Source organism: Gambusia affinis, linkage group LG10 (genome assembly GCF_019740435.1).
Source record: "Gambusia affinis linkage group LG10, SWU_Gaff_1.0, whole genome shotgun sequence".
Lineage (NCBI taxonomy): Eukaryota > Metazoa > Chordata > Actinopteri > Cyprinodontiformes > Poeciliidae > Gambusia > Gambusia affinis.
The window spans coordinates 3,545,138-3,560,359 of NC_057877.1; the positions used below are offsets into that span (position 1 = coordinate 3,545,138).

The 15,222-nt window shown below is 41.3% G+C and overlaps 1 protein-coding gene across 2 annotated transcripts; it reads right to left on the bottom strand.

Annotated features, from left to right (window-relative positions):
- Nucleotides 1–2,581: 2,581 nt before the first annotated feature.
- On the bottom strand, nucleotides 2,582–14,342 carry lmo4b (LIM domain only 4b). 2 transcript variants are annotated; one of them, XM_044128594.1, is made up of 5 exons: nucleotides 13,801–14,342; nucleotides 11,771–12,009; nucleotides 6,760–6,856; nucleotides 6,512–6,667; nucleotides 2,582–3,530 (listed from the first exon to the last, which is right to left on the bottom strand). In XM_044128594.1, the coding sequence occupies exons 2-5, from the start codon at nucleotides 12,004–12,006 to the stop codon at nucleotides 3,522–3,524; spliced, it is 498 nt and encodes a 165-aa protein (XP_043984529.1). In that variant the 5' UTR covers nucleotides 12,007–12,009; nucleotides 13,801–14,342; the 3' UTR covers nucleotides 2,582–3,521. The 2 variants fall into 2 exon arrangements, with proteins under 2 accessions (XP_043984529.1, XP_043984530.1); XM_044128595.1 differs by having other exon boundaries at nucleotides 14,264–14,339.
- Nucleotides 14,343–15,222: the final 880 nt, after the last annotated feature.

Sequence of the window (15,222 nt, forward strand, 5' to 3'; positions counted from 1 at the left end):
CTTTTGATTGACCCAGCATGGGTCAAACTTCAGCCATTGGTAAGGTCGACTCAGTGAGTTTAAGACTTCCAGGTTCCTGTAGCTGCTGGGAAAGTCTACATCGTCTGTCCTCCACATACATGTTATATGCATGTTTATGCTGCAAGGCTTCCCAAATATCTAAGAACCATTGTTACAGTCTTGACAAAAATAAGTCACTGTGCTACACAGACAAACATGATTCTTGCAAACTTAAGAGTTGGTGAACAGCCTTGAGTCTAAGGAGAAAACCTTCTGGTGCATCCAGTCATGGAACACCAACAACTACCATAAAGGATTTTAGCCTTTTAATAACTTGAATTTGTAGATGGCTGGACTTCAAACTGTGAATGATCTTTTGAACTCTTCCCAGATTGGTGAGCAGTAAAAATGACTTCACTGAGATTATAGATAAGAGTGGATTGTTTTATGCTCAAAACAGATTCAAAAATTCAAGTATTTCACAAATACTTGAATGTTGATATTTGCCTCTCGTATTATTCAATGTTCTTCAAAGCGGAAGGGCTGTAGCAGTTTGTGTTACAAGATTTCTGAAAGTTTTTAACTGATGACACTGTTGATTTAAAGAAGAGAATGAAACTGTTTGGAAGCGGTGAGTTTCTTCAAACAACTATTATCTGTCTCATATCAAACAGGGTGATCGTTTTAACGAATATGGAACAAATGTAGTTTTGTAAAAGTTGCATACTGCAGCTTTATGTGCAACATCAATAAACCAGTTTATCTAGCTTAATACGGTTGAAAAAACGTTCATCTCTGTATCGTTGACACTTCCCTAAATGAATCAAATCAAAAAGTGTTGCTTACCTCCTGGATTAAAGCGCGATCATTCCAGAATCAGCTCGTCTGGTGCTAAACCCACGAGGCCAAGAGCAGATCCCCTCGTGCATGAAATTTCAATTTAGAACCCAAGACACTGTTTACTCTTTAGGTCCATTTCCTCTCCCTAGTTGAGCTGATTTCGGCATCAAAGTCTGCTTTTGTACAGCAGCAACATTGTTTCATCAGCAGCAGCAAGCGAGGCTCACCGGCGGCTCCACACTGTGCAGATAAGTGCATCAGCTATTACCGGGTCCCTCCTTCAGACCTATTAGGTCTTGCAAGGACTTCAAACACCAATTTGTTCTGCAAATAGCCCATTCAATTTGTGCCCACCAAAGAGAGACACCTCTCTCCCTCTCTGGAGTAATTGAATCTTCAAAGGGACATTTTCCTCCATTTCTGCCAGGTATTAGAGTGATGAATAGCAAACGGTCATCTGAATAGAAAGAGAGGATACATGTTTATCCATTTTCAGTCAGGCACTGATCATGGCGCCTTGATGACTGCGGGGTTGGTAATTGGATCGAAGGGGGTCCTCGGTAAGAGTCGCTCTTGAACGCAATTTTGCTTTGTGGTTCTAGGAAGTACCTGCAGCTCACTGCAAACCTTTCTGAGTAACAAGGTGGTGGCAGCGGTATGCTGTGGGGGGGATGCTCTCCAGCAGCAGGTAAAGGGAAGCTGGTCAGAGTTGAAACAGAAAAAGTCAAGGATGAAAATGTCATTTTTCCACACAGCAAACAAATGAACGATGCAAACTTCAAAACACAAATGCAACAGAAAATTGCTTCAAATACAAAAAAAATTGCAATCATAGAAAATAGAAGCAAAAACCAAAAATAAACTAAAGAAATTCGAACAAAAAATGTTGCAAAATATCAAAAACATACGGAAATATAAATAGGTGCACTATTGCTTCAAAAGGTGTAAGTCCTCCAGACCACTGGGGGGAGTCTGGAGTAGGTAGTATAACCTAAATAAACAGCCATGTGTTCAGTATTATAAAGACTGCGCGTTTCAACAACATGAAGTATAACATAGATTTTCTTTCTTATTTCATCCATTTTTCTTCTTGACATCCTGTTTTTACCAAAGACCTGTACCAATACTCACCTTCACACTCTGCCCCTCTACAAAGTGTATACTCAGTAGAAGTACATGTAAGAGTTCGAGTGCAGAGGTTACAAGATTACAAAAACAAAAAAAATGGGGTGTTTTAGTGTTTTCTCTGTGGACACTGCTGTACTTCCACCCTTTAATTCAAAACATCACACACAGTGATGAATTGTGGGTAACACACTTTGCCAAAGTGCACTTAGTTTTGATCTTAGCCAAATATTGGATTGTGGGTGCAAAGGGGGTGGCGCTAAAGACCACTCTTGAGAATTAGGGACATCATGTTTCTATGGTGATCCCATACAATATTTTTCGTAGTTAATAGCATTACACTTTTTTTTTTTTTTTAACTAATTGCATTGTTTTCCTCCTTGCTCCTATTTCCTGTGTTTGCAACATTTTGTTTACGGCTGCTGCATTTTTTGTGTGCAGCGTTTTTTTCTGTTGCATTTGGGGGGTTTAGTGTGTTTTGCGGTTTCACCTGGTTGCAGTGTGTTTCACTGGTTTCTGTGAGTTTCCACCTGTTGGTATTTCTGTCTCCAAAGCACATTTCACCCTTGACAAATATGCATACCAGGGTCAGAATGAATTTGACGAGGCTTTAAAATCTTCCAATACTTTTATTATTTAAATACACCATACGGGAGCAAATGTCTCGGAAAATATCACAAATAAATTTCTCTTTCATTCATCATTTATATGTTGGGAATGATATCTACATTTCTGGCTATGAGCAGAACTTCTTCAGGTTGCCATGGTGTGAAGGGAAGGGAGCTGGATGCAGAGGGGTCAGATGTACTGTAGCCACACCTGGACAACAACATTTACATGCATACTGTACATACATGGTAGCTTTACAAATACACCACAAGTGTTCATGATTTGTTTTCCACAAAATGCCACAGATATTTTATTTAAACCCCATTCATATATACATATACATATGAACACATATATGTATATATGAATCAAAACAGAAAGAGAACATATTCCCCCTTTTCTTGACAACACTTAAAATATAGAAAGTGAAATCACCACGATTCTGGGAAATGAGGATAGAAAAGGAAAAGAGGAAAAAAAGAAAGAAAAGTTCCCGCTTTCCCCCCAAAAGTGTCTTTAAACAAATGTGCAGCGTTGAAAAGTCTGCCACTCTTAAACCTAATTAGTCTGTTTTTTTTTCGTTTCCGTCTTCGCTCAGTCACAACATCCCCTTGGTCAGTTGCTTTAACAACCTCTCTACCTGGAGAGTCCCCTTCTGATTACGATCAGTGTTAAAACTCCGGAGCGTTCCCGAGCGTTCTTGTCTCAGTTGTAGTAAGTGCAAATATCCACCCAGATTTGGGGAAAAGCCGAAGGTTGAAGGCTGGGAGTTAGGGGGCGGGGCCTTGAGGGTTGCGGAGATGAGAAGTCAGGTTACTGGTTAAGATGGGCGGAGGGTTCCTTTACGGCGAACGGGCCTGGGGTGCTGCTGATCCACGCTGTCTCAGGTGACAATGAGGAAGGGCTAAAATGAAGGCACACATCCTGCTTCCTGCACAGCTTCCCACCTAACACACCTGGCACAAAAAACAAACAGAAATGGAGATTAGCATCGCACCGAGCCACTATTTTCACTTCCGATATCGATATCTGAAGTTTAGCATTGGTCGATACCGATCTGATACAGAAAAAAACTGTTCTGAATTGACTTAAAATGTCTTTTTTTTTTAAACAGACATAAATGTACTGAATTACAAATGAATTTGATAACAGGGCAGCACACTTAAATACATCAATAGCTTTACAAGTAGAGATGTAAGCGATTCAATTCAGGTTAGCTTACCTGATTAGCTTTGTCATAAAAAAAAAAAATAAATAAAAAAAAATCTCATAGAAAGTTTCAAATATAATTTTACAAAAAATTAAGCAAAATCTATTTTTAAGCATTTTGAATCAATCCAAAATTCACAGGACAATATGTAGATGTTAAAATAAACTGTAACAAGCCATTCAAATGGTACAAAAAGTGCAATCAGAAATTCTAAATATAATATAAAAATAAATAATAAACAATGATGCCTCTCAAAACACAAATCCTAGAATTAGTCTTGAATAGATGTGCTCTTATAGATCTCAGGTGCATTGTCACAGATGCTCGATCTATAATGTTTGTCAAAATCCAAACTGATAAAGATATTAATATTGGATTGGTGCATCTCTAACAAACATCTCAGGTCAGCATTAAAAGCAAGACGTTGAAGTGTTAAACGTGTCCACTCCTCTCCACCTGATTAATACATTTTCCACTAGCGCTTGTGTTTAATTTATTGATCAGCCAGGCTTTGAAAACCATCTGGTGTCCCATTTACTTAGCACCGACTCAAAAGTGCCTTCATGAGGCGATTCTCTTTGGTATAATTAGAAGCACGCTCCAGCATAACTGCAGGAGGTGCTCAAGCCTGTGAAACAGAAATGCAGAGGGAGGAAACACTATTATCTGTCTGGGTAAAAAAGAAAACGAAAAAAGAAGCAGCTTTAAACTTTTTCATCTTCCTCGTGTTTTTTTCTGCGATTCTAAGGGGTGATTTACTCCCCCCCTCTCCTTCATCCTTCAAATCACTAGGAGGGCTTGAGTCTATTAGTAATTGCAAACTCCGACTTTGGGGGCTAATTAAAGTGACTGACGCTGGGAGGGTCTTCCTCCCCTGGGTCAAAGCAAGCTCTGTTTGAGAGAGGTAATTTGTCTGCTCTGAACAAAGAGATTAGGCAGGAAGAAGCTGGAAAGGAAGTTGAAGATATGAGCGCAAAAACGATCGCCGCAAAAATCGCAAATGATCAAAACGACTGCGGCCTGATGCATTGGTGCCGTATTGATTCGGAGGGCCGGAGTCCTGCCTGATTCTGCTAAACATCCCACAATGTGCTGGAGCAGCAGGATGATCCTTACACGTTTTCCCATGTGGAGCTAACAGAAGCATCCACTGAGCGTCTCTGTTTATTTAAATATCCTCTCCTCTCCTCTCTCCGCTATAATTAAAGCACCGGGGCCAATATTCAGATTGCGTTTTAGCATCAATAATGCAGCTCTTTTTTTTTTTCTCCCACTACAATTGATGTTGGGGGCATAAATAAACAATGAAGCTTCGTATTTTACTACGCCGGCCGTGCTAACGGAGACGCTCTTAGCACGTAGCTGACGACTTAAACAGACGTTTAAAATTAAGCTAGATAATACAACGGCTTTCAATTTAAATGTGAGGAGCTCTTAGAGCTCGGCGAGCCGATCTGTAAAAGTGACAAGCCCTTAAAAGGCCTTAATGGAGTTCTGCCTCTCCTCCACTCGCACAAGCACTCAAGGTGAAATGCATGCTCCCAATAATATGATTCCTCTTTTAGTCTATCTATGACACACTCCAAACACTTCCCCCCCTATCCAGGTTTCTCTCAGCCTGTGTGTGTATCAATAAAACTCCTTGTTTTGAGGCAGAAATGATTAGATCTCCAGCAAGCAGACTGGAGCTACCCTGAAGAATGAAGTTATCCTTGTATATGATTAGGCGTTTTGTTTTGCTTTCACTGGAAGCATCCAGATGGAAGTCGTGATGACGGTTCTGGTGATACACTAGCAGCCCGGGGTGATCCCGTTTATCCACACGAGGTCATAAAAATCTGCTTTAAAGGTACTTCTCTGTTGTTAATACTCTCAAAATAATGTGCAACAACAATACAACACGGAGCATCTGCAGGATTTCATGGAGTACAACGTTTATAAAATGAAATAAAACCAAACAGGGATGCCAATAATTGCTCTGTGACATCACAAGAGGCTAGCCGGTCAAACAGGCATCAGTAAACATTACGGTAGTTGAGTTTTGGCATAGACTTGAAGTGTTTGGGTTGTAAGGGTCATGGTGGAGATGCTTTAGGCATGCGCATTAGTGGTGCCCCCAGAAAATGTTCTTAAGGGGCGGGGCCAGACCAGGCCAGTAAAATTCCAGGCTGCTCAGAAAAAAAATTTAATTAATAAAATTTAGGGGTGAACAATAGATCATCACTAACATTGATAATCAGCCAATATTAGTCATTTTTTTAACATGTTGCTACATTAGCTTAGCTTAACTTCTCTGGTTCTGAGTCTAAAAAGTAGAGGAGCACAGGAGTTCTGCAGGAAACACGTAGCATTTTGCTGCTAAATAAAAACGTTTAAAGGCGGAATTTGATTTTAAAAATTAGGACAAATTACTTTGGTCATGCACACATGACCAAAGGCATGTGTTAGTGTACGACATGTTGTTCTATATGTGACAAACTATGTGAATATCTTGAGTGATTTTTCACCAAAGTCTGGAATGTATCTTTAAACACTTTGTAGAAACAGCACAAAAAAGTGCAGCCAAAGGAAGTTTGGATAAATTACTGAGTTAAAATGTAACAAAGCCAGTCCAAGTTATCCTGATTGATCATAAAACGCCAATGTAAACTGAGTAAATTCCCACTTTTCTCATTTCACTGAAATCTATAACTCATTAATAAACTTCCACCAGTGCAGCGGCCTTACCTTCTGGTCAGGCAGTAACGGGTTCGTCTGCAGAGAACTTAAATGGCCGTTGATGAGCGCTGTGGGTCTGTCGTGTTCGCAGAAGAGGCTGCCGTTGATGTAGTGGAACCGATCCCCGGGAACGAGCCGGTTCCGGCAGGTGGAACACGTGAAACACTTTGGGACAGGAAGAGAGGAACTGGATTAACCAACCCAATCTACTCACACACACCGCTAAACGCGGTACATGGCGGTGGTTTTGTTTTTACCTTGAGATGGTACACGTTGCCCTGCGCCCTCATCACCAACTCGCTGGCTGGAATAGACTGACCGCAGGCGCTGCAAGCGCCGCTGTTCCCAAATAACCTGAGAAAAGACAGAGCGGGGAGAGCGGGTGTTAGTCTGCGTAGATTTGCGTAATGAACTGTGGGAACCCACGCTTTAGCTTGCCAAGTTTTCTAGTCTACATGTCTCGACTCTTATGATCGAAAACACGAAGAAGAAGAGATGGAAGCGGAGAAATGAATCCTTTAGAGCTCTTCTCAAGCATCTCATGCTGAGACTACGTATTACTTTTACTGCATTTTTCTTTTCTGTAACCCAATAATAAGCAGGAACATAAGACATCAGGAGCTAAGAGGATTTGATTGTACACGCAGGCAGGGACACAGAGCTTTTGCCATTAGGACTCGTGTGAATGCTCTGTCAGTGCGGTGTTTCCATTAGAAACCCCGTAGCTTCTCTGGTTGATATATAATGTGCATGGGTTAACCTTTTCAATCATGGTGTCAACACTTTAGATTTGCTTCTGCTCATCTCTTTCGTCCCTAACCTTCTCCCTCTCTCTCTCTCTCTGCCTCTTGATAATGAAATGCTTGCTCCAGCTTCCCTTCTATCTTCCTTCTGAGTCCACAATTTAGATTACTTCATCTCGGTGAGCAGCAAACTGAATGAAATTTCGATTTGAGCAGAAAGTAATTTACTGGGATCTGGACCCATTTGTCATCATATCTCACTGGGTGTTTGCTCTATCACTGCACTTTTCCTAAGCAATCAAATAAGACCACGGCATCTGACATGCTCCGGAGAGAAGGGGGAGAGAGAGAGAGAGAAAGAGAGAGGGATGAAAAAAAGGATGGGTGGTGGCAGTGGATCAGATAAAGTTGTTTGGCTCAGAAATAAATAAAATAAAATTAACAGGAAAACCGAGAACATCTTGTCCGTTTTGCACTCTTGAGGAAGCTTTTCTTTATGAAAAGTACTTAAACGGAATCAGGGAGAGAATAAAACATGTTTGTGTTGTAACCCCCCCTATCCTCCGCAAGCGGTCGTTAAGATACGGCCGACAAAAACAAAACAAAAGTAGGAGCTCTCAGAGAAAACGGCTTTCAAAAAAAGACGGCACCGGGCGGAAGCAAATTTTGTTTTGTTGGCATCGTTTGGAAAGACTCCGTCAAAACTCAATTTCAGAAACTAATTAAATGGAGACTGTTGCCGCGACGCTGCCAGTTTTGGGCTCTCGGAAACAAACGTGTGTTTGTGTATATGTGTGTGTATATATATATATATATATAAATATATATATATAAAATTATTTATTTGTATATATTTAAATACATAACTTGCTTTAAGAGACGAGACGATACGAGAATGATTCCACGAGAAAGCGTTGGAGTTTTATCTGCATGAAAGCTTTTAGAGAGGTGTTGAAACAAAGCTTACGAACATCCACAAAGCAACACGAAGCAGGTTAATTATTTTACCAGGGATGGAGCGGTAGAGGGAGAAGGGAAAGGAGTGGTGGGAGAGGGGGGGGGGGGCAGCCCTGGATACTGTTTGATTTAAGGAGCCCAGGCCTTTAGGTGCTCAATTAAGTTGCTGTAGCATTTTGAACTTGGGCTCTAATGGCCCCCCCCCTTCCACAGCTCGGGAGTGAAGGCGACATGGAGGGTCAGCATAATTAAGGCCAAGGGGACTCCTAATTACAATGACACATCTGGTTTCTGCTTTCCCTCCTCTCAGAATAATCGTAATAATAATAATAATGATAATAATAAATAATAATTTAAAAAAACTGTTACTGACAGCGTTTCAAGAGGAAACGCTTTGATTTATCCCTTTCTCCGACTGGATCTGATTAAATTAAATATCAAAACAACACCAACAATCAGAAAGAAAAAGAGAAAGAGAAAGGAACCCATTCCGAGCTGTCTGTTGAGTATATAGGCGATGACTATTGGATTTCATTTCAGCAGTGACTGCTGGGTGAAATATAGCGTGGCTTGCTGCTGGGCTGTCTGGTAAATGCAGACCTCGTTCGCCGAGACCTTTGAGTAGGGTAAAATTACCCCCACAACAATGATTTCTGCAACACAGTCCATTAAAAATGCCTCTCTACATCAGCAGCCAAAGCACCTTAAAAGCACTAGGCCATATTGATACTGAAGCGAGGCTTTGCATAATGGCAAGAGCTGCATTAGAGAGGAGGGGGGGGGGTTGTGAGGATGACGGAGGGCTGGCACAGATCGTTTTGTGTGTGTGTGTGCGTGTGTGTGTGTGTGCGTGTGTGTGTGTGTGTTTTGGGAGCAGGGGGTTGAGGGAGGAAGAGGAGGGCTTGTGTATGTGTGTGTGTTGGAAGTGGAGGGTGGGATCAGCCAAATTACACTTGGTTAATTCAGAGTAACAGATCTGGCCCCAAGTGAATTGAAGGCCTTGAATTAATTCTGATATGACAAATCAAGATAAACGTTTCCTCTAAATTGCATGCGATTTAATTAATTTCTGAGATCCCCCCCCCTTTTTTTTTTCCTTTCCTCTTCCCTGGCCCTAATAAGTTCACATTCTCTCATGCTGTCATAGTGCTTGAGTGGGCAGACTTCAAAGTGATATTAAATAACCAACTATTAGATTTACCTCACACGTTCTATTGGAAAAGTGCCATTTAATTACCTTGGCTTATTCAATTAAGCCGACCGCATTCTCTCCCGAATCCAGCAGCCGCGAGTAAATTAATTCCCCCCTCCGCCAGCCAGCGGCCCGCAGAAATAACATCACCTCTGGCTGGAGACAACACGAGGCGCAACTTTCGCTTGGAAGTCGAGGCGCCGCCCTCTGGACCAGACACAGCTGGATTTGACGCCTGAAAATATATGTTGCATGTTCTGTTTGGAAAAGTCAGTCTGCCCCTTTAAGATAAAAAAACAGAGGAGGTGGAGGGGGGGAAGCAAATGGCCTTCACAATAATCCCTCTTCTCTATCTGTCTTTCTCTCCTGCTTCTCTCAAAAGCCAATTTGGTTAATTAAATGTTTTGTTTGCAGTGCGGCTCTCATTCATTTCGGACACGTCACTGGTAGCGGATACAAGCCAGGGACCAGATCTCATTAGATAAAACCCATCAGGACTAAAGAAAATGGAGGGGGGACTATAATTAAAGCATTTAATTGTGTAGACTCACTGTCACATGCCTGCTCCCCCCCAACACATCAACCAACCAACCAACCACCACTTCTGGTCTTATCTCTACAGAGATCTCTCCGTTCCATAATATGCTTTTCAGTTCTTCCAACCAAGCAAGCTCTCATTACAAGTGGAAAGGTGTATACACACACACACACACACACACACACCCAAATCTCCATTTCTCCCACGCACACGTATGCACTCGGCTTTCCAGTTTTAATTATGTTATAGTACCATTATGAATGAAGTACCCCATTGACTTCCCTGTGTTTTTTATGAGGTGGGAGTAGGAGCTGAGAGCCACACTTTACCATTTCAATTAATTGTGCAGTTTTTTTTTTTTTTTGGTTGTTTTTTCCCCCCTGTTGACTGCAGTGTTGTTCCGTCTTCACTGAAACATTGAGTTAAGCTGTGTTTTAACTTTTTAACATGACACCCACCCATTCTCGGTGGTATCTGTTTGAAAAGATTCAGAGCTCAATTCAGAGCTGGATCGACTAATTTCACAAGATCAGGAGTCATTTCCTTATCTATAACTTACATCTACAACTCAGCGGTTCACCTGTTGTACTACGATGTGATCCATTATGTAAAATGTCTTCCTCCAGCTCGCCACATCAAGCATGGAGGAAACGAATAACTTTCTTTGGGTTGTTGGTGTGAAACTGGTTTAATTCCTTTCATTCGTATTTACAACACACCAAGTGTGTTTTGTGTGTTTTCATTTTGCTTGATCACTCAAAAGCTACATGACACAACCTCAGAGTGAGTTTCCACCAAAATCCATCTCTGCTCCTCTTGCAAACAGGGCCGGATTTAAAAGGATGTGGGCCCCTAGGGCTGGAGCCAGTTTTGGTGTTCTCTAGTTAATGGTGGGCATTTATCGTATTGTTTATAATTTATTGTGATAAAATTCTTGTCATAAGAGTTTTGAGTTAGCACTGACTAGATAAATTCCAGCCTAAAAAATTTTTTTTTACTATTTTCTCCATTATTCGTTTTTCCATGAGGGAATCAATAAATGTCCGTAAATTTTAAAACATAGTTAAGTCAGTTTAGTAACATAATTCACAAGTCTTTAAATATGCGGCATCAAATAGGAATGGTTTTCAAGACATAATTTGTGGCACTATCAATTATGTCATGCAGTTATTTTAAAACTAAGTAACACATCGGGGTTTTTTTATCGTCATTGTCACCTTTATCACAATAGCACTAAAAAATATTGTGAAAAATTCTGTATCACACATCCCTACCTCTACTAAGGAAAAATTATTTTACTAATGCAAATTATAGGACATTAATAGGTAGCCCTATACATTGGTAAGTATGAACTGATTGTAGGTTGAATACGTCCTGTTGCCAATAACTCCATTGTTTCCAAAGAAAGTGACAAACTTTACCATTTTCAAAAGCTTGAATGATGTTTATATTCACAAAAATCCTAAAATAATACAACTCACTTGATTGGGGCTTATGTGTTTTGCATAAAGTAATATAACTTTATTACTTTATAATAATATTTTTAAATGAAACATCCATTCATTAAAAAATACAAATCTTTGGACCCTCCCTCAAAATTGTCACCCTGGGCTACCGCCAATTTCTGGCTCAGCTTGCAACAATTTCAGAAATCTCTGCGGACAACTGATCAAAAGCCCACAGAAACTGTTTGACTCAGTGGTGCCGAGCAGGAAAAAAATCCCACCAATCTTATGGTGGTGTTTCTTCAACCTGCTCAGAAACTTTCTGTTAGTAAGTCAACTTGTTGACATTAAAAGCAGGACGAAATTGAGCACAAAGTGTCCCGGTTTCCTCACCTGATGTAGTCGTTTCTGCAGAGGATCATGCCGCTTTTCGTGTAGCACGACGTGCCTATTTCGCCCAGCTGGGCCTGGCAGCAGGAACACTTGAGGCAGCGGCTGTGCCAGTAGCTGTCCATGGTGTAGAGGAGGAAGCGGTCGGCGATTTTGCCCCCGCAGCCCGCGCATCGCTTCCAGGACAGGGAACCCGTCCCCACCGCTGGTGGCTGGCTGTTGCCTCCGGGATTCACCATCGTCTTTTTTTTTAAAAAAGAAAAGAAAAGGTCAATGTTAGACATGCGGTGCGTACCTTCACCTGAGAGAAAAATTTTATCAAAATACCAATGCACAGATGAATCCGCTGGGGTCGAGATCGGCAGGTTTTCCCATATCATTGATCGTCAGATATTATTTTCTTATTCATTACATGTATCAAAGCATCAAACTACCACTTCCTCAGGTTTATAAACACCGTAATTGGCAGCACTAACCTTATGTTTATAGAGATGCGTCAACACCGATATCTGATCTTCTTTGCAGATCTGATTCCATTTTTGTATTCACACATCACCAATGTTATCTGATTTTTTTTTATTAATCTGAGCACAGTGCATGACAAAATAATCATTTTTACTGTTGGCTAATGAGTTTATTGATCAAAAATGTAAGTTCTTACTCCTGATACATTCACTGGTGCTTTTCTCAGCTATGAGGGCAAAACTGGCCTTTCCTTGACCAACTAACTACTGCGTTTTCACTTTTTTTCAGTTTAGCAATAAGTTATCAGATAAGGATTGAGATTTATACCCATCAGGATCATTTTGCGTATTGAAGAATGAGTCGGGATCTCGTATTCGCAAAAACAATCAGATATCACAGGGCAGACACCAATAAACAAAACAGAAAATCGGTATTGGTCAAGCTTGATTCGTTCATAATTAGGCATAATTTATGCAAACTAAAACAAAGAAGGAAAAAAGGTCACATTTCATCAACTAACAGGTAGTACAGTCCAGCCTTCTGGAGACACTGCTCTTCTGCCAACTGTCAATCCAAAAGTCACAACACATTCTTAGTAAATTCATCACTCTTTTCAGTCGTTTTCTTTTGCTCAAACATGAAACCCTAAAGCAGAAGCGGATGGAGTTTTGTCACTCCTGCTCCCCGTTTACTAGCAGTTGATACTAGTTGGAGCTGCAAGAGAAGAGCTTTGAGTGAGACATGCACAGCCCAGCACTGAGACTTTGCAGACAAACCTGCTCTAATGACTGTAATCTAATGATTCAGCCACCAAATTAATGTGGAGCTCTTTTAGATGTAATTCCTACCAATTTGATCAGGCCTGACTCGCCAGGATGAAGCAAAAAGAAAAAAATCTTTGTTGAAAGCCAGGTAGGCCAATTAGAGTAAGGATGGGGGGGAGGGGACAGGAAAGGAGGGGAGACAGGGAGATAGAGAAAAGCATTCAGTAAACCCATTAGCGATGGCTCTTAGGGACAAACCACTGCCTACCTTAGTGCTGATTAGATCTAAAAGGAGATGAATTAAAAAAAAAATAAAAAAAGAAGAGAGAGCTGAAAGTGACCCCCTGGATGAGCAGGACAGACTATAGTCAAATTTCATTTAGGGGAGGGAGTTTCTGGGGGTTTTCTTAGCTGAGGGATAGAAGGGGCAGGAGGAGGAGCGCGAAAGAAGTGCGTGTGTGTGTGTGAGAGAGAGACAGAGAGTGGAAGAGGGTGGAGGGGGGGTTGGCTTTTAACTTAAATGGGCTAACTCAAGTAATTACACGACCGTTCAATTTGGGCAAAGAGACCAAGACATAGAAATACAATAAAGGGAAGAGGGAGGAAAACGCTCGTGGCTGCTTCTTCGAAATAGAAAATAAGCTATGCGACTTCATATTGGAGTAATTATGAAGTAATAGCGTGGAAATTGGATAATAGGTGATAGCATGATCGCATAAAAGGCGCAGACGGAATGTAATACTACTATAGCATTCCAGCGGAAAACATAAACACACCGCGTAGCTGCAGGACTCGGATACTCACCTTGTTTGTTTCTCTTAAGTGTAATGGCTGTAAAGTTTGCGACGCAGTTGAACAGGTTGGTCCCAAAAACAAGCACAGGTAAAAAAAGAAATGAAAGAATTACGCGGACGCGCTGGCCTCGAGCTCCGCGCGACAAGCGGAACCCAGCGCTGAACAACCCGAGTCGGCTTGTTCACAGGCAGCAGCGCGCGGACCGGAGAGAGAGAGGGAGAGAGAGCAAATGGAGTTTTCAGATAGTATTTCCACTGGATGTTCGCCCCTTCTGCTGTCACCGCTTTACTGATTTTTTCTCTTTGCGTAGAAACGAAAGGATTCCACACCAAGACGTTGTGTGAGGTCTCCGCATGCCGTAACGTTCCCCAAAATGCTCGAAGTGCGTGTTGTGGCAAAAAAGGGGGTAGAAGGAGGAAAATAAGGTGGAAGTTGAGGAAGAGCGAGGCAGGCGGAGAAGATGAAAACTGACTGTCTGCACTCCGTCTGGTCTGGTCTGCTCTGGTCGGTGCGTCCCGCAAGCAGCTTGTTCTACATGTGTCGCTGACAGCAAGAAATCTCCAGTAAAACCCTCCTTAGCTTTCTGACGGAAGCGACGCCTCGGCCAATCCGCTCGCAGTCCATTTAGGAGGAAAACAATCTCAGCCAATCATGGAGAAGTGATATTGACTGGACACACAGACATGCAGGAATGGAAACGGAGGTAAGAGAGGCTGGAGTAGGCAGAGTCAAAGGTGTGTATTGAAAACAAGCTTATAAGAGCCAAAAGCCACAAAAAGGAAAGGAAAAATAGTATCTGTTTAATTTCATGTTCTAATTCTATCCTTTTTTCTCATTAATGTTTCGATAATAATACTGAAAATATTTATTTAACTGTATACAATAGGTTATTTAAATGATTTAGCGATTGGTAGGATCACAACGAAAGCAGCTCTGCTTTTATTCTTAAAGCTGCCTTTAAGAACATTTTCAAATGCGCCACAAGCTGCATGGCAACACGCAGTAGGTTACATTCACCTCACGTCAGAGTTTAATTAGTTGACATTCAATAACTACTTAGTTTACTGAGGGTGACTCCAACCTCTGGGAAATATCAGGGCTTTACAGCTGCGTAGTGGCGCCATCGTCTGTCACCGAGAATAATAGCAGCGAGATCGGCTGTCGTTTACAACCTCATTAAGCTGCAGGTCATTGGTTTCAACACCTATTAAGGCTAATCTGCAAGACCTCGATTTGGCTGAGATCCTTTAATTATTCCACTATTGCAGTCTGTTTTTTAATCTATGACCGCGTTTGATGAGAATACTGTTTTGCTGCATGGTATCTAGCCACTTCTTAAAAGAGAGATGAGAACTTGTAGAGTGCCTTGGCGAAGTATTTTATACCCTAGAAGAATTTGTTAGGTTACAATCACAGCTTTAATGTTAATTT

Coding starts and splice junctions, on each gene's coding strand:
- lmo4b (XM_044128594.1), bottom strand. CDS start 12,006: ATGGTGAATCCCGGAGGCAACAGCCAGCCACCAGCGGTGGGGACGGGT. Junction 6,857..11,770: donor TGCAGAAACGACTACATCAG/GTGAGGAAACCG, acceptor GTCTTTTCTCAG/GTTATTTGGGAACAGCGGCG. Junction 6,668..6,759: donor GCAACGTGTACCATCTCAAG/GTAAAAACAAAA, acceptor CCTGTCCCAAAG/TGTTTCACGTGTTCCACCTG.